The sequence below is a fragment of the Schistocerca piceifrons genome, chromosome 2, assembly GCF_021461385.2.
Source record: "Schistocerca piceifrons isolate TAMUIC-IGC-003096 chromosome 2, iqSchPice1.1, whole genome shotgun sequence".
In the NCBI taxonomy this organism is placed as follows: domain Eukaryota; kingdom Metazoa; phylum Arthropoda; class Insecta; order Orthoptera; family Acrididae; genus Schistocerca; species Schistocerca piceifrons.
In genome coordinates this window covers 1,061,914,868-1,061,936,913 of record NC_060139.1, presented here as the reverse complement: position 1 = coordinate 1,061,936,913, position 22,046 = coordinate 1,061,914,868, and the positions used below count along the sequence as shown (strand labels likewise).

The 22,046-nt window shown below is 42.3% G+C and overlaps 1 protein-coding gene across 1 annotated transcript in view; it reads left to right on the top strand.

Annotated features, from left to right (window-relative positions):
* Positions 1-22,046, top strand: part of LOC124777757 (hemolymph lipopolysaccharide-binding protein-like) — a 36,349-nt gene that overhangs the window by 5,305 nt on the left and 8,998 nt on the right. The window contains exons 2-3 of the mRNA XM_047253259.1: positions 8,855-8,988; positions 9,064-9,190. Coding sequence (XP_047109215.1) covers positions 8,855-8,988; positions 9,064-9,190 — 261 coding nt within the window. The remainder of the gene's footprint in view (positions 1-8,854; positions 8,989-9,063; positions 9,191-22,046) is intronic.

Below are 22,046 nucleotides of genomic sequence, written 5' to 3'. Positions count from 1 at the left end.
GTGCGCCCTCAGTGACGTCATTACTGGCCAGATTCTGATTGTCATCGTTAGTCAACTCCGCGGTGCTTCCCGTTTCCGTGCGCGCGTCGGAAGGGCCCGCCTGCTCGGCCGTATTCTGTTGATAGGGGGCCCGGCTAGCTGCCGCGGCAGCGTACGTCACTTGCATGCTAACAACTTGTCCTGGGACAGCCGCCTCGTTAGTCGGTAACTCAGGAACACGCCTTCTACTGCACTCACTTCTGACGTGCCCCGTGGCGTTACATAACGCCAAAGTCCGTGGCTGCCCTTCATAAATTATGAGAGCGCGATGGCCACAGATATTCATGTAAGAAGGGATATGTCGTAAGAGCTCAATCTTAATCTAACTCCATTCGAAACCGGAAACATGTATTGCTCAGACCATTTTTCTGTAATATTAGATATAACCCTACCATAGGGCTGAAGAGCAGCATTGATTGCTCCGGCAGGGACCTCGAACGGCAGTTCGAAAACTCTCACTGTTCGAATGCCTAGCCCAGCGTGGGAAACAAGAACGTCACTAACTGTTCCGTCTGCATGGTTAAATTTCATTTTGCCACCAATCGAGGAGCACAAATAAGAGGAAATCAATTTCAAAAAGACAATTGGAAACAAAAGAAGATGCACGCCAATAATTTCGTCTCCTGTGATCTTAACTGTTTCTGAAAATCACCATTTGATTTCAAAAGCCTTTGGTCTTTTGCAGGTCCAGTCAAAAGTGAATCTAACCGTATCTCTTCTTTCACAGTTAATTTCGTTCATTTTGTCATTTTGAATCACTGAAAGATGCAAAGTAAACAAAGCGCTCTGCTGACCTTCGTAACAGCCACACAGCCGCCGTGTACGCCAGCCCTCCTAGCGCTGCCGCCACACGTCCGTCCAGCTCGGCGGCCGAGCAGCGAATAGTGTCCACTGAGCAACCTCGCTCAGTACCCTTCTCGTCTCTCTGCTTCCAAAGAGACGATTCCTTGATGCCTCATGGATTCATTATATAAACAGTTATTCAGTATGCCCATCATATCTTCAGCATTATATTGTAGCACCACATTACAAAATATTTCAATAATGTCTGCACTGTCTATTTGGCCATATTTCACATGTGTACAATGTTACACTCGATTTCCTGATATTTACATTTCTATACTTTTTTGACAAATTTATCTTTGCTAGCTACGCTTTTATTGTTATTTCCAGTCTGCGTTTTATATTCTCTCTTCCTAAACTAATGTAATTTATTTTGTTGTCCAAAGACTACGTACAGCGTTTCAGATACTAATTTCCTCATTATCGACTGATATAATTTGATCCCATACAATTATCCCTGTCTTCCTTCCGTTCATGTTCATGTTTTAACACATCTCCAGGACAAAATCCATTCCGTTCAAGTGGTCTTAAAATTGCTTTATTGTCTCTGACATAATTACGATTTCATCATCAAGCCAAGACGTTTCTACTTCCCCCATTGACATCAAAGTCCCTTTCAAAAATTCTCCTTACTTTCTTTGACAGTCTGTTCAGTGTGCAGACTGAGTAGTACCGTGGATAGATTAGCACACTGTCGCTCAACAATACCAACTGCTGATTCCCTTTCATAGCTTTCATCTCTAATAACTGCAGTCTGCTTACTGCACAAGTTGCAGATAAACTTTCGCTATCTATATTTTCTCCATACTGTCTTCTGAATGTCAAGTAATGTAGTTCAGTCAACATTGCCAAAAGTTTTCTCTGTATCTATGCTACTTGTGTCGAATTCTACTGGTATTTCGACTCTTCTGTAAATAAAGCGTGTCAGTGTATTCGTACCTGTCAGTACCCGCCTTGTTTGGAATTGCAATTTTATTACATTCTTCTTGAAGTCTGCGCCTATTTCGCCTGCCTCATGTATCTTGCACACGAGGTAGAAAAATTTGGTCATATCTGACCCTCCCAAGGATAATAGTAACTTTTAGGGAATTTCGTCCACTCCATAGACCTTGTTTCCACTTGGGTCTTGCGGTAGTCTGTCAAATCCCACTCATAGTATCGTACGTCTCTTCCGATCTTCACTTGCGTCCTCTTTGCTGTGTTCAAGACGATATTACTGAACCCGTAATCTATGGAGATTCACTCGAGAATATGAAGACAATCAAGATATTACAAGTAACTGTTTATATGTCGTATGATTTGCAACACATTAGAGGAAATTATATTTGCACGTTGCTCGAAATTTTTATTCAGTAAACAGAACTTGTTCTAGAAGTGGTTTTAAGTATTTTAAACAATGTGGTTAATATCTCATGTAGTGACCGCAAAGCATTTATTCAGCATTATAGTAATGAATTCTTTACAGACGTAAAGTTCTTTCTGACGTCTTTAAGTCACTCCATAAAATACATTTGAAAACGCCATTAAACGTGACTTGTGTTAGAGGTTCAACCATCTTCGTGAAAGCCAAAATTTCGATTCCTTTTCAATCTGCTCTCCCTTCGCTTCGTTGTACAACAACGTAGTAGTTAAATGTGAAAGTGCACAACTTACGATTTACTCAAATGATATTCGCATAATGAAATCAGGATATTTTTACCTGTTGATTGCCTAATAATTCTAAACCTAATATCCGTCGTGAAGAAAAGAATTCGTATCCTATTCACACTTACATATTTTTCGCTTATAATGTTCAAGTAAGACCTCATGTACGGAAACTCTGCTTTCCTGTATAACAAAGAGTATGAAATAGGTTGAGAGAATAGGAATAAAATCTGAAGTTCGTGTATTCAGTATTAGGACTGAAATTATGTTCTTTTGGAACGCGTAATGTCTGTCAGTCCCTGAACACATTTAAAAAATGTACACCAGGCCTAAACAAAACATTATTAAACCTAGAAAATGTTATAGTGGTTACTAGTTGTCTAGTTAGGGCATCTACCTAGGACTTTTATGAACAATAGCTGCATCTACATCTACATCTACGTGATTTCTCTGCTATTCACAATCAGGTGTCTGGCAGAGGGTTCAATGAACCACCTTCAATCTGTCTCTCTACCGTTCCACTCACGAACGGCACGCGGGAAAAACAAGGGCTTAAATTTTTCTGAGCGAGTCCAATTTTTTCTTATTTGACCGTGATGATCATTTCTCTCTATGTAGGTGGGTGCCAACAGAATGTTTTCGCAATCAGAGGAGAAAACTGGTGATTGCAATTTCATGAGAAGTTCCCGTCGCAACGTAAAACGCCTTTGTTTTAGAGATTGGCACTCCCATTCACGTATAATGTCTGTGACACTATCTCCCCTATTTCGCGATAATACAAAACGAGCTGCCCATCTTTCTACTTTTTCGATGTCATCCGTCAGTCCCACCTGATGCGGATCACACACCGCACAGCAATACTCCAGAATAGGCGGACAAGCGTAGTGTAAGCAGTCTTAGTAGACCTATTGCACCTTATAAGTGTTCTGCCAGTGAATCGCAGTCTTTAGTTTGCTCTACCCACAATATTATCTACGTGATCGTTCCAATTTATGTTATTTGGAATTGTAATCCCCAAGTATTTAGCTGAATTTATCGCCTTCAGATTTGTGTGAGTTATCGCGTAATCGAAATTTAGCTGATTTCTTTTAGTACTCATTTGAATAACTTCACACTTTTTCTTATTCAGGGTCAGTTGCCACTTTTCGAACCATACAGATATCATATCTAAATTATTTTGCAAGTAGTTTTGATCATCTGATGACTTTACAAGACGCTAAATGACAGCATCATCTGCAAACAATCTAACACGGCTACTCAGATTGTCTCTTATTAATACTGATCAAGAACAACAGAGGGCCTATAACACTTTCTTGGGGAACGCCGGATATTACTTCTGTTTTACTCGATGACTTTCCGTTTATTACTACGAACTGTAACCTTTGTGACAGGAAATCACAAATCTAGTCGCACAACTCAGGCGATACGCCGTAGGCACGCAGTATGGTTAGAAGACGCTTGTGAGGAACGGTGTCGAAAGCCTTCTGGAAATCTGCAACACAGCACATCTACGTTAGTAACTTAAAAGTCTCAGACAGATAACGGCGTAACGTAGGAAAATGTATTAGACACACTGACCACTGTGCAAATAGGTGACTCGCAGCTCCGACTAGCCATCACAGTTAAACCATTTAAAAGATACATAAAAAATGAATTACATTAAAAATCATTAAGGCAACATGAGGAAACAGATAAGAATGGTCGTTCTTAACATGCAGTAAAAAGCATAGCGAGGTTACAAGTCATTTAAATTGAGAGGTACAAACGGTTGTTTTAGCTATATGATATAAACCATTGGTTAAGCAAATAGACAAGCTACAAATCATTTGAAAAGAGAGGAAATACAGTCAAAAGACAATCTGTTTCCAAGAGAAAGCTGATCATTTAGCAGATATTTGTAGCCCGGACGACAATGCTTATACATTTCTCTCTCTACTAAATCATTCATTTTGCACCTTGTATCCATTAAGTGCAAGATTTCAACAATAAGTAACGAAAGCGGTGTGGTAAGTGCTTTTCAGCTTTAAGATTTACTTCGGACGGTCTCGCGTTCTTTATTCAATAAATGATCACGGAACCGAGTCTTAAATGCTCTTGTTATTTGTCCTATATAAAAGCTTGGGCATACGCTGCACTGAACTTTTTATACCCCTGACTGTAGATACTCATCAGTACGATGTCTCTCGTTACGTATAAAAAGATTAGTGAGATTATTAGTGGTGATCACCACACTGAAGTTTTTTTCTTTTTAAGCTTTTATATAGAACAAACAGGAAGGGCGTTTAAGACTCACTTCCGTGAACATTTATTAAATGAAGAACGCGAGACTGCTTACGAGTCAACTCTGTACAACATTTTAAAGCTGAAAAGCACTTACACCCACAGCTTTCCCTGTTTAATATGTAAATCTTGCACATAATGGATGAAGGGTGCAAAATGAATATTTTAGAACAGATAGAAATTTAGAAGCATTTCCGTCCTGGCTCCAAAGATCTGCTGAATGATCAACTCTCTCTCTCTTGTAATCAGGTTGTTTTTTTATTGTATTTCCTCTCTTTTCAAATGATTTGTAACTTACCTATTTGCTTAACCAGTGGTTTATATCACAAAGTTGAAACGACCATTTGTACTTATCAATTCAAATGACTTATAACTCGCTATTTGCTTAATGCTTTTTACTGCATGTAAAGAACGACCATTTGCGTCTGTTCGCTCCATTTTTTTTTAAATATTTCGACTGTGATGGCTAGTCGGAGTCGCAGGCCACCTAAGTGTATAGTAGTCAGTGTGCCTAAAACGTTTTCGTTCGTTACGCCGTTATCGGGTTAAGGTTTTAAGTTACTAACGTAGATGCGTTGTGTTATTTACGAGAGCTACAGGCAGAGGTCCTAAACGGAGAGACGACCTGTAAATACGCACTGGGACCTCGCGCTCGCCAACGAGCCGGATGTTTCAGCCGGGGCGGGCCCACTTATTCGCCTCACTGAACTGTTACAGGCTCGTTTGATCCCGAACGATGTCAAGATTTTCTTGATGCTTTCCTGAGAATTCTACTCCAAGAGACGTGCCTGTTTCTGGAGGAGACGGGGCATCCCGAGAAATGAGTGTAGACGACTAGTGAAGCTCTCAAGCGAATGGAATATGCGTAGCCGGGAGTGGGACTGTTGCTAGCCAACCGAAGCGTTCGCTATCGGGCGTTCGTCTTTGACCCGTTGTGTAATGATGTCATATTTTGGCGGCGTACTTAACACATGGAAATGGAGGAGATGCGTGACACCCTAGCACATTAACTTTCCTTTCTGAAATACGGTCTATTGTCGGAATATATTAAACGCGAAAACTCCATGAAAATGCGTAAGCTGTCTCATTCCCGTGGCAGTGATAATTTTATGCTGCTGTGTCAACAGGAGACACTGAATCGACTGATCGGCGGGGAACCTAATTCGAAAACGCTAGGGAGGCCACGCGAGATCCTTTACTTGACTTATCGTTGAAACACTTCTCTCGCGAGGTGGGTGCCAGAAATCCTACAGTTAAAAAACGATTGAGAAGGTTTATATTTTTATTTGTGTTAGGTTGATTATTGTTATTACAGAAGGAGTGTTATTATGCTTTTTAAACTTTATTTGACAATTGTCAGTTGGGTAGATATTTATTTGTAATCGTTTTTGAGTTGGTTGGAATGTATATTAGCCGACGTCCTTACCGCAGTGGTAACACCATTTCCAGTCGGCTCAACGAAATAAGCGCTGTCGGGCTTGGTTAGCACTTGGCTGGGTCACCGCCGAGTGCTGTTGGCAAAAGGGGTCCACTCGGACCTTGTGAGGCCAGTCTGTTGAGGAGCTCCTTGACTGAGAAGTAGCAGCACCAGTCACGAAAACTGATAGCGACTGGGAGAGCAGGGTGCGTACCACGGGCCCCTCCGTATCCAGTGATGGCCTCTGGGTTTAGGGTGACACGGCGACCGGTCGGTACCATTGGGTCTTCAGGGCTGGTCTTTGGGTGTTTGTTTGGTTTTTGGAATGCATATTGATAATGTTAAACATTTTTTATTTCTTGTTTGTCGCTAGCCTATGTTGTTTGTGCCATGGTGTTTTTATCCATGAGTATATATGCTGTTACAATGTGTACTACCAGTCGTACTTCGTGAATGGCTTCTGTTTCCGTTGTAGCTGTTGCTTGTTGGCGGCTGTTGTGAAATTAATTTTAGCAACGCAGAACATATAGTACCGTTACAGCGCCATTAATTCCTGTTGTAAAAGATTTTAACTGGCCTGAAATTAATGCTCAGGTAATGGCACCATTTCTACGTGCGCCGTTCGGATTTTACATGCAAAAACAGCCATCCTCTTTCGAATTTTACGTTTAAAAACCGTCACCCATAAATAACGCTGGACTGGAGCGAGAGTGATGGTTGAAATTAGGTCCACTTTCGCTTTAAGACAAGTTTTATCCGTTTGAAAGTGCCTTGGTTGTTTCGATATTACGTTCAGAATACGGTTTCCTTGGAGGTTTTTGAACAGCGCCACTTCTATAGACTACTTTAAACTTGTACAAATCAGTTCTGACTTTGCACTAAGGTAGAGAAATGGATAAAGTCGAAACTATTTCGTTTATCGCATAATCTCTGTCCGTTGTGGACATACGATGGCTTAAAGTAAATCTAAATGAACAGAAACAGTTTAAAGTGAATCAAATAAATAATGAAGTATTACAATATAATTGCAAACTCGTTTTAAAATATCTAGACTAATTCGGATTATAAGTGCAAAAAACAGATCTACGTTTCAGACTTTTACGATTCGGTTCAACTTTTGTAAGAAGCTAGACAAATACGTGTAATTTGTGGTCGTTCTGTTATTTTGTGAAAGGTATATCCATTGCCACGATATAAGCAACATTGTTCGGAAGACAATAAGAGACCTACACCAGGTAAGACTTCGCCCGAGTCAACAAAAATCTGCTTCGGCTGCCAAGATATGGCAGTCTGACGTCAAAAATATCGTTGGGAAAATTGGGAACCAGAATGAAAAATTGTAGCGAAAAAAGGCGAATATGTCCTGGGCACAGTTAGGGATGAAAAAGAATGGAATTGGACCTTTGACTCATCTGACAGCTTCGAAGACATTTAAATCAGAAAATTTTAACACATTCGCGCTTTTTTAAGTTTTAACCCTACTTGCCCACCGCAGTGAACTCTCTTAGACCCATCCCCCGTTAAAAGTATGGTGAGGTGTGTAAGAGCAAATAGACAAAAATTCATATGCTTCCAGAGAATGGGATGCATCTTCAATAGGTACTATCCCGGATGAGGATACATGCACCCTAAGCATTACTGACACATGTCATATTGGACTGCATGACGAAAGTCATGTTGGAAGACAGGATGGAATGTGTTATGTTATACGACAAGACGTAACGTATATGTTACACCACTTGACATGTTGCATATTATTACATGACATGAGTATTCATATCAACAATTAAAAAAGCGCGAATAATTCAAAATGTATTGATTTAAATATCTTTGCAACTGTCAGATAAGACGAGATGCTAGTTCCTCTTTTTTTACACCCCTAACACTGGCTAGGACTTATTCGTCTTTTGTGTGCTATGTTAGGAGCATTTTTCGTTCTGGTACGAGCAGTGTATATATCGTTTTGCATTTTTTATTTATCGTTCGACAACCTATGCCCGATCAAATAAGACTGCGAAAGTGAAAATGAAACAGATTCGCAACTTTTCGATGACCAGAGTGAATTTCTTTTGTCGGAATTAAGAATTGTTTTAACAACTAAAATTATTACCACTTTCCCCTGGGCTGCCAAACAACTATAGCTATATTTGAAGAAGTACTGTACTGTCTCTACACTGCCATTCGTAATGGTACGTGTAGAGGTCTCTGCCAAAACATGATATAGTGCAACACATGAATTTGAAGAGATTAACATTGTGATGATGCTTGTATTCTGTACATAAATATACAGCGTTTACCTACAAGAAGTTCATTCTCCTAATGGCGTTGAATATTGAATGTACAGGATGTAGGGACTGCGAGAGATTATCCACATCTTGCTGAGGGCATCTAAAGCAGGACAGAAATCACTAATTATGCGTTCCTCATCTTGATGGATGCTGCAGTAGTCGAAGTAACTGGAACAAGGCACTGTCTCCAGAGTCAAATTCTTCTGCTCTTCCAGCAGTTCACACACCTGCTGGTTCTGTACTATGAGGACCCTATATCTCAAATATATAAGTTCTGAATGCAATCTGCCCAAATCAGCGGTACTGTTAAGAGTCTTTCACTTGCTATCACTTTCTTTTTCAGCGTTTGTGCTGAATGCTGGAGTAATTGCATTAGCTCTAACAGTTGGGATTCCGATATTTCCAACGTTGGCAGATCAGACACCGGGTACTGCAGAAACAACTTATCCTTATGGGAACGCAGCAATAATTGTCAAAGTAAGTGATGTAATGTGTACTCTGATTAAAGTTAATAGTGAAGTGACTATTACAGTTCATCTGTTCCATTTACAGACAACCGTTACATGCAGTCCAGATCATGATGGCCACAAAGCAGGCGTCTGTTCGAAATACGATGTGGAGGTCACGAATCATATTAAAATAGCGCACCATAGTCAGGAGACAGAGGCGGTGACGACAGGTAAGAGGAACTCAGCTGTTTATGATCGCCAACGCTCTTTAAGCAATAACGTATTATTGACATTTTTAATAAAAATAACTATTATTAAATTAATTTGCCGCGTGTAGTTGTCTGCACAAAGTACATGGCACATCCACACAAAAGTGTGTTTCTCATTATCGTGTTATTTATAGTTACAACCTACAATACAATTCTCATATTTATTGACTTATTTTGCCCTTACTTTGCAGCTCTGTGCCACACGTGTAAATATTCCAGTGCTCTTACACAGTTTGTATAAAATTTCTTGTTCTGGTCGTGAGCATAAGCCTACTGGAGAACAGACAGCCACTCGCAACTGATAACACTCGTGAGCTTCTTGAACAAACTGCTTAGAGAGCTTCACCTACCATGTCCTTCCTGTGATTATAAAGATACGAATCTGGTAAAGAAAAACATGCATTATTTTGAGGAGGTGATGGTTGACAGTTTTTAGGATACGTACACAGCTATATTACTGAAAAATTTACGACACAACCGGTTATATTCGTTAACAAAACATCTTTTGTTCTCTGAAACACAACAGAAAACCAAAATAAAGTACATCATAAACGAAAACTGTAAATGTACTAGTCAACAAGACCTCCTCCTACTTTAGTGACGAGCCACATGACAAAACTGCGTTAACAAGCGACCAGTAGTATAGAACACCTCGTCAAAGGTGTGGTAACGACTGGAACCAGTCGTGTAACAAATTTTTGAGTAATACAGGTGTGTGCAATAATCAGTTTTTAGGAAGGATAAACATGTTCAAACAAACTGAGATTACTAGATTTGATCTGAAATTGTTTAATTACTAATACATGAAAAACAATTTACATTTCCAACTGTTAGTAAACTCTGGAATTACAGATTCCTACCTCAAGAGCAATATTTTCTTGATTTATCAGCTCCATAGTAATAAAATAAGAGGTACAAAATTTGTAAATAAACTAAAATAGTGATTTTTGTGCTATAACGTACATATCCAGTTGTATAAATGTCAGGCTCCGTATAAAGCACACAGTACAAACCCCAGATATTTATAAAAGTAAATAAATATATTTTTCTGAAATATGAGCTTATCGAAACTATTTTGACTAGTGGCTTGTCTCTTACAGTATTCGATCTTCCACTTCAGTTTCTTGTCTGAAACATGTTTTATAGTACTACTGACTAATGTCGCAGATGAATTTATTTCACATCTGCAATCGCTGTCTTAGCGAGTGTATTGCCATATACTGAACACAACTGTTGCGTCCATTAAGCATATTAATATTCACAGTGCTCACAGTCCTCATTAGGGAGCGCTCAAATTTCGTCAAGCAGCTCTAGAAATTGTACATATTGCAAACAATATCTGTGCCAATAGCGTTCTGTGATTCGTAGTTATGGTTCTCGAACTCAGCTAATATCGCACAGGTATGTCTCCAGACATCTCGAAAATATGGATTTTTTTTTCAGAATGCCCCACAGTGACCTATTTTCAGTCTCTCGCATGCAGAACATAGGACTTTGACGAAGATGCGAGAGCACACTCGATTTCGGACAAGGTTCACAAACTGTGCAAACGTGTCAGACCTGAGTTTCTCCTGGCGTATACAACTTTCAAATAACTTCGCGGAATTCAGCCAGGCAACACTTTCAGCGACCAGCTATTTTCAAGGCAATCTGCAACGGAGAGGCGACGTACATGCAAGTTTAAAACCTCGGTTCTCGGACTGAAGTAGGAAAGATAACACACACACTGAACACTAGTGCCACCAAAGATGCCCAAAGTCAGAGCTATCGATAGTGACACTACGAATTCGCAGGTGAGGTAGCATTGACTCTGTCTCTCTGTTTCTTGACAAAGGAGAGAGCCGGATTCCAAACAGAGTTTGAACAAAAACCTCCATCCCTGTTAACGGGGTTGCTCGCTAATTTAATCTCAACTGCCTCCCTAATGACACTGTCCCAATAGTTGGACGTGCATGCCAATATCTCGGTGTTATTATAAATCATGGGGTGACCAGTATCCAAGCAGTGCGTGGTAATAGCAGATCTACTTGGCTACTGCAATCGTGTATGCCGTTTATGCTCAGTACATCGGTCCTCCACGGTCCTGATAGTTCGACCAATATATGCCATGCCGCAGCTACAACGATCGGCGATCGCTGAAAGTGTTACCTGGCTGAATTCCCGGAAGTTATTTGAAAGTTGTATACGCCAGGAGAAACTCAGGTTTCACATTGTTTACCTCTACGGGGAGGAAATGTATCGGTGTTCCCGTAAGTTGGATAAACTTCGTAGCTGTCGAGTTAGATTGCAATGTGCTTTGTCGTTTTTATTGAGGTGTCGAGACGAAAATCATGTCCCAACATTTGCCAAGGTTGTGCACCGTCTTAATTCTCCTGCCGCCAATCGCATCAAGCAACTTGCTGGCTTGGCTCTTGTTCGTGAAAGGATTCGTTTTACTCGTCGACGTTTGGATTCTGTTTCCAAAGAATTGTATCGTTTTCATTTAATGGTTGCATCGGAATTGTCTGATTTCACTTGGGATTGGTTGGACGGTGCCTCATGGACTCAAGATGACGGAATACAATTCCGTTACTGCCCGGTATTTGGAAATGTTTGAACGTTTCCATCGCGCGGAATCTGATGTTATATCTCGACGTTCTGTGATGAATCTCACAGAGAAATCTTTTGACGACGCAATCTTATCTGTGCTTGGGAAGTGTTTAAAGTTTGCACCCACTCCGAAGAGTTTGCCGGTAGTTGATTATATTAGTTCAATTGAAAAGGCAATTTGCAAACTACCTGCTGACGCTGCAGAGGGGGTTACGAGGGAGGCATGCCGTGTGTTGACTAGGGCTCGTCCACTTAAGAGTAATGTAACAGCAGCAGAGAGGGCTGCTTTACACTCTCTCAAAGTTGATCGTGATATTTCTATTTTACCTGCGGACAAGGGCAATGCCACCGTTGTTTTAAATGAACAGGATTATGTTCAAAAGTTGAAACGTTTACTATCTGATTCAGCGTATCGCAGAATCGATGTTGACCCCACAGAAAGTGTTGAGAGGAAGACCAACAGCCTCCTGAAGAAAAATGGTTTGTCGCAGGACACTATCAAGAGTCTTAACACTTATAGTGCTGTTCCTCCTAGGTTATATGGTCTTTCGAAGATTTACGAGGATGGGGTTCCTTTCCGTCCTATAGTGAGTAACATCGGCGATCCGGCATATCGTGTAGCCGAGCATCTTGCTTCTCTGTTGAGACCACAAGTAGGTCGGTGTGAACATCATACCAGGAACCCCGCTGATTTCTTACGTCGTTTGGAAGGACTGTGATTGAATGACTCTGATATTCTAGTGAGTTTTGTTCTAGTCTCTCTCTTCACTCGTGTTCCTCTGTCTGATTCGTTGCGGTTAATTGAGGCCAGGTTTGGTGCTGATTTGACTAATCTCTTTTTATTCAATGACTAGTATTACGAGCAGACAGATGGTGTTGCGATGGGTAGTCCGTTGTCTCCTGTGATCGCAGATTTGTTTAAGGAAGACGTCGAGGAACGTGCATTGGAGTCGGCGCCTTTGAAACCCGCCTGTTTCTTTAGATATGTTGACGATACCTTTGTTGTTTGGCATCATGGTAGGGACAATTTGAATTCCTTTCTACAACATCTGAACTCGATCCACCCGAACATTCGTTTTACGATGGAGATGGAAGAGGATGGTTGCCTTCCCTTTCTTGACGTGTTGGCTAGGAGGAAGGATGATGGATCATTGGGACATGCAGTCTACAGGAAACGTACTCACAGCGACTTGTACTTACAAGCTAATAGTTGTCACCATCCGGCTCAGCGTGAAGGGGTACTTCGTACCTTGGTACACAGGGCACATGTCATTTCTGACACTGAGACTTTGCCAGCTGATCTGACCCGTCTTGAAGTTACATTTCGTCAAAATGCTTATAGTGATAGACAGATTGAACGTGGGTTGCGCTATCGACCATCTGTACATCGAGTGATTGTTGATAGTTTTGAGTCGACACCTAAGTCTACTGCCTTTTTGCCTTACGTAGGAAACACTTCTAACAAGATCGGTCGTATTTTACGTAAATACGATGTGAATTTTTTTTCCGACTTCCATCTAAAATTAGAGCGCTTTTGAGTTCTGTTAAGGATGACCTTGGTCTGCGTAAGGCGGATGTATATCGTATTCCTTGTAGCTGCGGCATGGCATATATTGGACAAACTATCAGGACCGTGGAGGACCGATGTACTGAGCACAAACGGCACACACGATTACAGCAGCCAAATAGATCTGCTATTGCCACACGCTGCTTGGATACTGGTCGCCCCATGATTTATAATAACACCGAGATATTGTCATGCACGTCCAGCTATTCGGACAGTGTTATTAAGGAGGCAGTTGAGATTAAATTAGCGAGCAACCTCGTTAACAGGGGTGGAGGTTTTTGTTTAAACTCTGTTTGGAATCCGGCTCTCTCCCTTGTCAAGAAACAGAGGGACAGAGTCAATGCTACCTCACCTGCGTATTCGTAGTCTCCCTATCGATAGTCTGACTTTGGTCATCTTTGGTGGCACTAGTGTTCAGTGTGTGTGTTATATTTCCTGCTTCCGTCCGAGAACCGAGGTTTTAAACTTGCATGTACGCCGCCTGTCAGTTGCAGTTTGCCTTGAAAATGGCGGGGTGTTCTCTCGCCGAAATATCGGCGGTCCATGAAAGTGTTACCTGGCTGAATTCCCGGGAGTTATTTGAAAATGGGCAAACGTGTTCCCCTCCCGTAGGCCCCTTCCTACACAGTCCACCTCCTCGCTGTCCCTGGCCCTCCTCGTCCTCTTTTATCCCGACGATCCCAGCAGAAAGCTAGTCTCTCTATACAGCATCCAGGCTTTTTCGGAGGGTGTGTCCGAACCGGCTCCACTTTATTCTCTCTAGTTGGATGACGATAGATTCTTCTCAAGTCGATTCCAAAGGTCTTAGTTGTATATAACATTTGGCCAAAAGATTTTTAAAAATTATCCTAAGACATCGACTGAGGAAGACTCTCAAACTCTTGGTGGTTGTAGTGTTAACCTTCCTAGTTTCACACCCATACAGCAACTTTCGTTTCACGTTTGTTCTAAATGTTGTTGCTGTTGTGGTCTTCAGTCCTGAGACTGGTTTGATGCAGCTCTCCATGCTGCTCAATCCTGTGCAAGCTTCTTCATCTGTAAGTACCTACTGCAACCTACATCCTTCTGAATCTGCTTGGTGTATTCATCTCTTGGTCTCCCTCTACGATTTTTACCCTCCACGCTGCCCTCCAATACTAAATTGGTGATCCCTTGATGCCTCAGAACATGTCCTACCAACCGATCCCTTCTTCTAGTCAAGTTGTGCCACAAACTTCTCTTCTCCCCAATCCTATTCAGTACCCCCTCGTTAGTTATGCGATCTACGCATCTAATCTGCAGCATTCTTCTGTAGCACCACATTTCGAAAGCTTCTGTTCTCTTCTTGTCTAAATTACACTCCTGGAAATTGAAATAAGAACACCGTGAATTCATTGTCCCAGGAAGGGGAAACTTTATTGACACATTCCTGGGGTCAGATACATCACATGATCACACTGACAGAACCACAGGCACATAGACACAGGCAACAGAGCATGCACAATGTCGGCACTAGTACAGTGTATATCCACCTTTCGCAGCAATGCAGGCTGCTATTCTCCCATGGAGACGATCGTAGAGATGCTGGATGTAGTCCTGTGGAACGGCTTGCCATGCCATTTCCACCTGGCGCCTCAGTTGGACCAGCGTTCGTGCTGGACGTGCAGACCGCGTGAGACGACGCTTCATCCAGTCCCAAACATGCTCAATGGGGGACAGATCCGGAGATCTTGCTGGCCAGGGTAGTTGACTTACACCTTCTAGAGCACGTTGGGTGGCACGGGATACATGCGGACGTGCATTGTCCTGTTGGAACAGCAAGTTCCCTTTCCGGTCTAGGAATGGTAGAACGATGGGTTCGATGACGGTTTGGATGTACCGTGCACTATTCAGTGTCCCCTCGACGATCACCAGTGGTGTACGGCCAGTGTAGGAGATCGCTCCCCACACCATGATGCCGGGTGTTGGCCCTGTGTGCCTCCGTCGTATGCAGTCCTGATTGTGGCGCTCACCTGCACGGCGCCAAACACACATACGACCATCATTGGCACCAAGGCAGAAGCGACTCTCATCGCTGAAGACGACACGTCTCCATTCGTCCCTCCATTCACGCCTGTCGCGACACCACTGGAGGCGGGCTGCACGATGTTGGGGCGTGAGCGGAAGACGGCCTGATGGTGTGCGGGACCGTAGCCCAGCTTCATGGAGACGGTTGCGAATGGTCCTCGCCGATACCCCAGGAGCAACAGTGTCCCTAATTTGCTGGGAAGTGGCGGTGCGGTCCCCTACGGCACTGTGTAGGATCCTACGGTCTTGGCGTGCATCCGTGCGTCGCTGCGGTCTGGTCCCAGGTCGACGGGCACGTGCACCTTCCGCCGACCACTGGCGACAACATCGATGTACTGTGGAGACCTCACGCCCCACGTGTTGAGCAATTCGGCGGTACGTCCACCCGGCCTCCCGCATGCCCACTATACGCCCTCGCTCAAAGTCCGTCAACTGCACATACGGTTCACGTCCACGCTGTCGCGGCATGCTACCAGTGTTAAAGACTGCGATGGAGCTCCGTATGCCACGGCAAACTGGCTGACACTGACGGCGGCGGTGCACAAATGCTGCGCAGCTAGCTCCATTCGACGGCCAACACCGCGGTTCCTGGTGTGTCCGCTGTGCCGTGCGTGTGATCATTGCTTGTACAGCCCTCTCGCAGTGTCCGGAGCAAGTATGGTGGGTCTGACACACCGGTGTCAATGTGTTCTTTTTTCCATTTCCAGGAGTGTATTTATCGTCCATGTTTCACTTTCATACATGGCTACACTCCATACAAATACTTTCAGAAACGACTTCCTGACATTTAAATCTATACTAGATGTTAACAAATTTTTCTTCTTCAGCAACGCTTTCCTAGCCATTGCCAGTTTACATTTTATATCCTCTCTACTTCGACCATAATCAGTAATTTTGCTCCCCAAATAGCAAAACTCCTTTAATACTTTGTCATTTCCTAGTCTAATTCCCTCAGCATCACCCGACTTGATTCGACTACATTCCATTATCCACGTTTTGCTTTTGTTGATGTTCATCTTATATCCTCCTTTCAAGATACTATCCATTCCGTTCAACTGCTCTTCCAAGTCCTTTACTGTCTCTGACAGAATTACAAGTCATCGGCGGACCCTAAACTATTTATGTCTTCTCCATGGATTTTAATGCCTACTCCGAATTTTTCTTTTGCTTCCTTTACTGCTTGCTCAATATACAGATTGAACAACATCGGGGAGAGGCTACAACCCTATGTCACTCCCTTCCCAACCACTGCTTCCCTTTCATGCTCCTCGACTCTTATAACTGCCATCTGATTTCTGTACAAATTGTAAATAGCCTTCCGCTCTCTGTATTTTACCCCTGCCACCTTCAGAATTTGAAAGAGAGTATTCCAGTCAACATTGTCAAAACTTTCTCTAAGTCTACAAATGCTAGAAACGTAGGTTTGCCTTTTCTTAATCTTTCTTCTAAGATAAGTCTTAAGGTTAGTATTGGCTCACGTGTTCCAACATTTCTACGGAATCCGAACTGATCTTCCCCGAGGTCCGCTTCTACCAGTTTTTCCATTCGTCTGTAAAGAATTCGCGTTAGTATTTTGCAGCTGTGACTTATTAAACTGATAGTTCGGTAATTTTCGCATCTGTCAACACCTGCTTTCTTTGGGATTGGAATTATTATATTCTTCTTGAAGTCTGAGGGTATTTCGCCTGTCTCATACATCTTGCTCACCAGATGGTAGAGTTTTGTCATGACTGGCTCTCCCAAGGCCGTCAGTAGTTCTAATGGAATGTTGTCTACTCCCGGGGCCTTGTTTCGACTCAGGTCTTTCAGTGCTCTGTCAAACTCTTCACGCAGTATCTTATCTCCCACTTCGTCTTCATCTACATCCTCTTCCATTTCCATAATATTGTCCTCAAGTACATCGCCCTTGTATAGTCCCTCTAAATACTCCATCCACCTTTCTGCTTTATCTTCTTTGCTTAGAACTGGGTTTCCATCTGAGCTCTTAATATTCATACAAGTGGTTCTCTTTTCTCCAGAGGTCTCTTTAATTTTTCTGTAGGCAGTATCTATCTTACCCCTAGGGAGATAAGCCTCTACATCCTTACATTTATCCTCTAGCCATCCCTGCTTAGCCATTTTGCACTTCCTGTCGACCTCATTTTTGAGACGTTGTATTTCTTTTTGCCTGCTTCATTTCTTCTTTCATCAATTAAATTCAATATTTCTTCTGTTACCCAAGGATTCCTACTAGCCCTCGTCTTTTTACCTACTTGCTCTTCTGCTGCCTTCACTACTTCATCCCTCAGAGCTACCCATTCTTCTTCTACTGTACTTCTTTCCCCCATTTCTACCATTTGTTCCCTTACGCTCTCCCTGAAACTCTGTACAACCTCTGGTTTAGTCAGTTTATCCAGGTCCCATCTCCTTAAATTCTCACCTTTTTGCAGTTTCTTCAGTTTTAATCTACAGTACATAACCAATAGATTGTGGTCAGAGTCCACATCTGCCCCTGGAAATGTCTTACAATTTAAAATCTGGTTCCTAAATCTCTGTTTTACCATTATATAATCTATCTGAAATCTGTCAGTATTTCCAGGCTTCTTCCATGTATACAACCTTCTTTTATGATTCTTGAACCAAGTGTTAGCTATGATTAAGTTATGCTCTGTGCAAAATTCTACCAGTCGGCTTCCTCTTTCATTTCTTAGCCCCAATCCATATTCACCTACTACGTTTCCTTCTTGCTCTTCCTACTACCGAATTCCAGTCACCCATGACTATTAAATTTTCGTCTCCCTTCACTATCTGAATAATTTCTTTAATTTCGTCATACATTTCTTCAATTTCTTCGTCATCTGCAGAGCTAGTTGGCATATAAACTTGTACTACTGTAGTAGGCGTGGGCTTCGTGTCTATCTTGGCCACAATAATGCGTTCACTATGCTGTTTGTAGTAGCATTACCCGCATTCCTATTTTTTTATTCATTATTAAACCTACTCCTGCATTACCCCTATTTGATTTTGTATTTATAACCCTGAATTCGACTGACCAAAAATCTTGTTCCTCCTGCCACCGAACTTCACTAATTCCCACTATATCTAACTTTAACCTATCCATTTGCCTTTTTAAATTTTCTAACCTACCTGCCCGATTAAGGGATCTGACATTCCACGCTGCGATCCGTAGAACGCCAGTTTTCTTTCTCCTGATAACAACGTCCTCTTGAGTAGTCCCCGCCCGGAGATCCGAATGGGGGTCTATTTTACCTCCGGAATATTCTACCCAAGAGGATGCCATCATCATTAACCATACAGTAAAACTGCAAGCACTCGGGAAAAATTACAGCTGTAGTTTCCCCTTGCTTTCAACTGTTCGCAGTACGAGCACAGCAAGGCTGTTTTGCTTAGTGTTACAAGGCCAGATCAGTCAATCACCCAGAGTGTTGCCCCCGCAACTCTAAAAAGGCTGCTGCCCCTCTTCAGGAACCACGCGTTTGTCTGGCCTTTCAACAGATACCCCTCCGTTGTGGTTGCTATCTGTATCGTTGAGGCACGCAAGACTCCCCACTAACGACAAGGTCCATGGTTCATGGGGGGAATAAATATATGTAGTTTTCTTTTTGAATGAAAACACACGCAACACTTGTGTAATGGTCTACAATATTTATTATTCATTTTACATACCGTTTTAAGGCTGTTACGCCATTATTAGGTACAAAGATAAACACATGGTGCAGTGAAATATTTTAGGATCAATGATTTCAAACTAGTGCATTTAAGAGTACCTCCATTTTCGGAGATGAAAAATGTTAATGTTAGATTAGAGAAAGGAAGATTAACTATCTTGAAATAATGGAAATTAATAAATATATATCCATCTGCCCAAGCTTAGTACTGAATGACCAGACACAGTTGCCTAACTTGCTATTCTCCTAGCCCCTTCGACTGTAGCATCCATAGTCGCTACGATGACATCGTGGTCACTAATCCCTGTCTATATACTGACGCCGTCGATAAGGTCGGGCATAGTAATAGCTATAAAGTCTAAAATATTTTTATTGCGTATTGGCTGTCGAACTAGCTGCTCAAGACAGTTTTTGAGAAACATTTCAAGTACATCACAGGACAGCTTGTCCTTACCACCTGCAATGAATCCCTAGACGCACCAATCTACACGCGGCATATTAAGTCGCCTCCAGTTAATATTCGATGATCTGGTTAATTCCGTGCTATCGAGTGTAGATTTTCTTTGAATGATTCTAAAATTGTATTGACGGAATAGGGTGTCCGATAAAAACATCGGATAATTAACTAGAGTTCACCTAGAGCTGTTACAAGCGTCCGGGTAATTTCACAGTCAGGCTCAGTTTCTACCTCTATAGACACAATATTTTTGGCCACACCAGTGAGCACTGCCCGTACTATAGCATCTAATTTGTCTTTTTGATATGCGTTCCATGGTATGCTAAATATTTCAGAAGCTCGGGTTTCATCCAACTATCGTCGGCCGTTGTGACCTAGTGGTTTTAGGTCCTTCAGTCCGGAACCGAGCTGCTGCTACGGTCGCAAGTTCGAATCCTGCCTCGGGCATGGGTGTGTGTGCTGTCCTTAGGTTAGTTAGGTTGAAGTAGTTCCAGGTCTATGGGACTGATGACCTCAGAAGTTTTGTCCCATAGTGCTCAGAGCCATTTGAACCATTTTTTCATCCAACTATCGGTTCCGAGAATAATTCGAATGCAATAATTTTCCTGGAGGAAAGGAAATGTAGAAACTTTGCTACGAATACTTAGTGCATTTGCTGTTAAAAGTTTGACATCCGAAGTGTCTTAACTGTCTATGTAGTCTATTTCGCTCTCTACGTATCGACAACCGAATGTTCAGCAAACGACCTCATACTAGCACCCAGCCTGAGAAACATCCATGTACGTTCCACAAGTAGTACAATACGCAAGTAGCTGCTTCCTTTCTGTATTGCACTCCTGACCTATTAAGGAGGGTTCTGCAGTTCTCTACCCCTGTACCAGGTCCGGAAATCTGCAGCCAATACCGTGACAGAATAAAAGGAGCCTTTGATTGAGTACCTTCACTCTCCTCAAAACCTAAGTACCCCGATCAGTCCTGGGAACGATGCACTCTGCGAGCGATCGCAGCGGTGCATCACTTCCACCAGCCGCCGGTACGAACTGTGGACGGCCTCAAAACCAACCTCCTCCTGTGGTACCCGGCAGACCGATTCTACATTGGATTTCTTTCTGGTCCTGGACGCTATTTACCTAAGAGGCTGCATAATGCGCCCAACATTAGAGCGCACCATAACCAGCAAACTCTTCCCCTCGTGCGTCTGTTCGGATGCTGCCGAAGGAGAAGTCACCTGTCCACTCACAGGGTGAATGGGCGAGGCCAGACAGTCTGCCTGCACATTGACTCTGCATCTTGGGCACAACCAAACCGTTAAACTGTCGCCACCTCGGCCTGTTAGCTAAGACTGACGTGGCGCTCTACGAATTTGGTTACGTCACTTCCTGCTATATCACGTTGAGAAGTCACTTCGCCACGTGGAACACAAATAAATTTTGCGTGCCTCCTAAAGTGGAAGCAATAAGATGCAAGAACGATCTCTGTATCGAAAGCAGATCCTTTGAGGCGCCATATTGTATTTTTCGAGTTCAGCTGAAATGTATACTTTGGGTTTTATGTTACAAACTTTCAGTCTCCGCATATATGCTGTTCCTAAGCATCAGCACATTTAACCTCTGGAGAATGCACTTTTATTTGTATGATTTTTTGTAATAAAACGACGGTAAACGTTATATCGTTAGTTAAAGACTTTCCATATTGTTATTTTCGTGTTATACCTCGCGTATCATGAAACTAAGCCGTTTTAATGCAATGTCACAGTGAAGATTCTTAGAAGACGTGCCATTCTTTGTCGGATTTGTTATAATTAAATGCCAGTTAATAGCATACGGGCGATTAAATTTTTCTTCAGAGGACCGTAAAATAAAATACAAGGTCGTTCATTGCAGAACTTCAGTGTGGCGTAGTTGGAAGGCCCTAAGTTGAAAAGTAGTGCGTAGCGGGTTCACATCCCGCTGTATCCAAATATTATTTACTTCCATTCATTTTCAGTTTTTTAAAAGGTTGTGATATTAGAAATGATGTTTGTGTTATTTGATGTTATGCAAAAACAGGACTGAGTTTGTTACATATTGTGAGCTTTTATAACTTGATATCGTTATTGACTGAACATGTGTCTGCCATGTTTGTCCTATTACACGTAGAAGGATATTGAAGGATTTATGTGTACTATAGACAGAAAACATGACTAGCGTATGGACAAGTGTGGACGTCAGAGTTTTAATGGAGCTAACTATAGACTTTTATGGAATGATCTATCAAGCACGAGATAGACGGAGAAGACGTCAGTCAGGTCTGTTACTGTCGCAACTGCAAAGCGGTGGGCTTAGAGTCATACATTATCGTTAGAACAACTGCAAACAGAATGATGATTTACTTACGTGGTCCTAGTATGACACAGCACTGATAGTATTCCCTCGCGATGTGTGGATTTCAAATCTGACCTCACCATACTGGTGCTTGTGTTTGCAAATTCTTTGGTTCATGGTAGTTTAA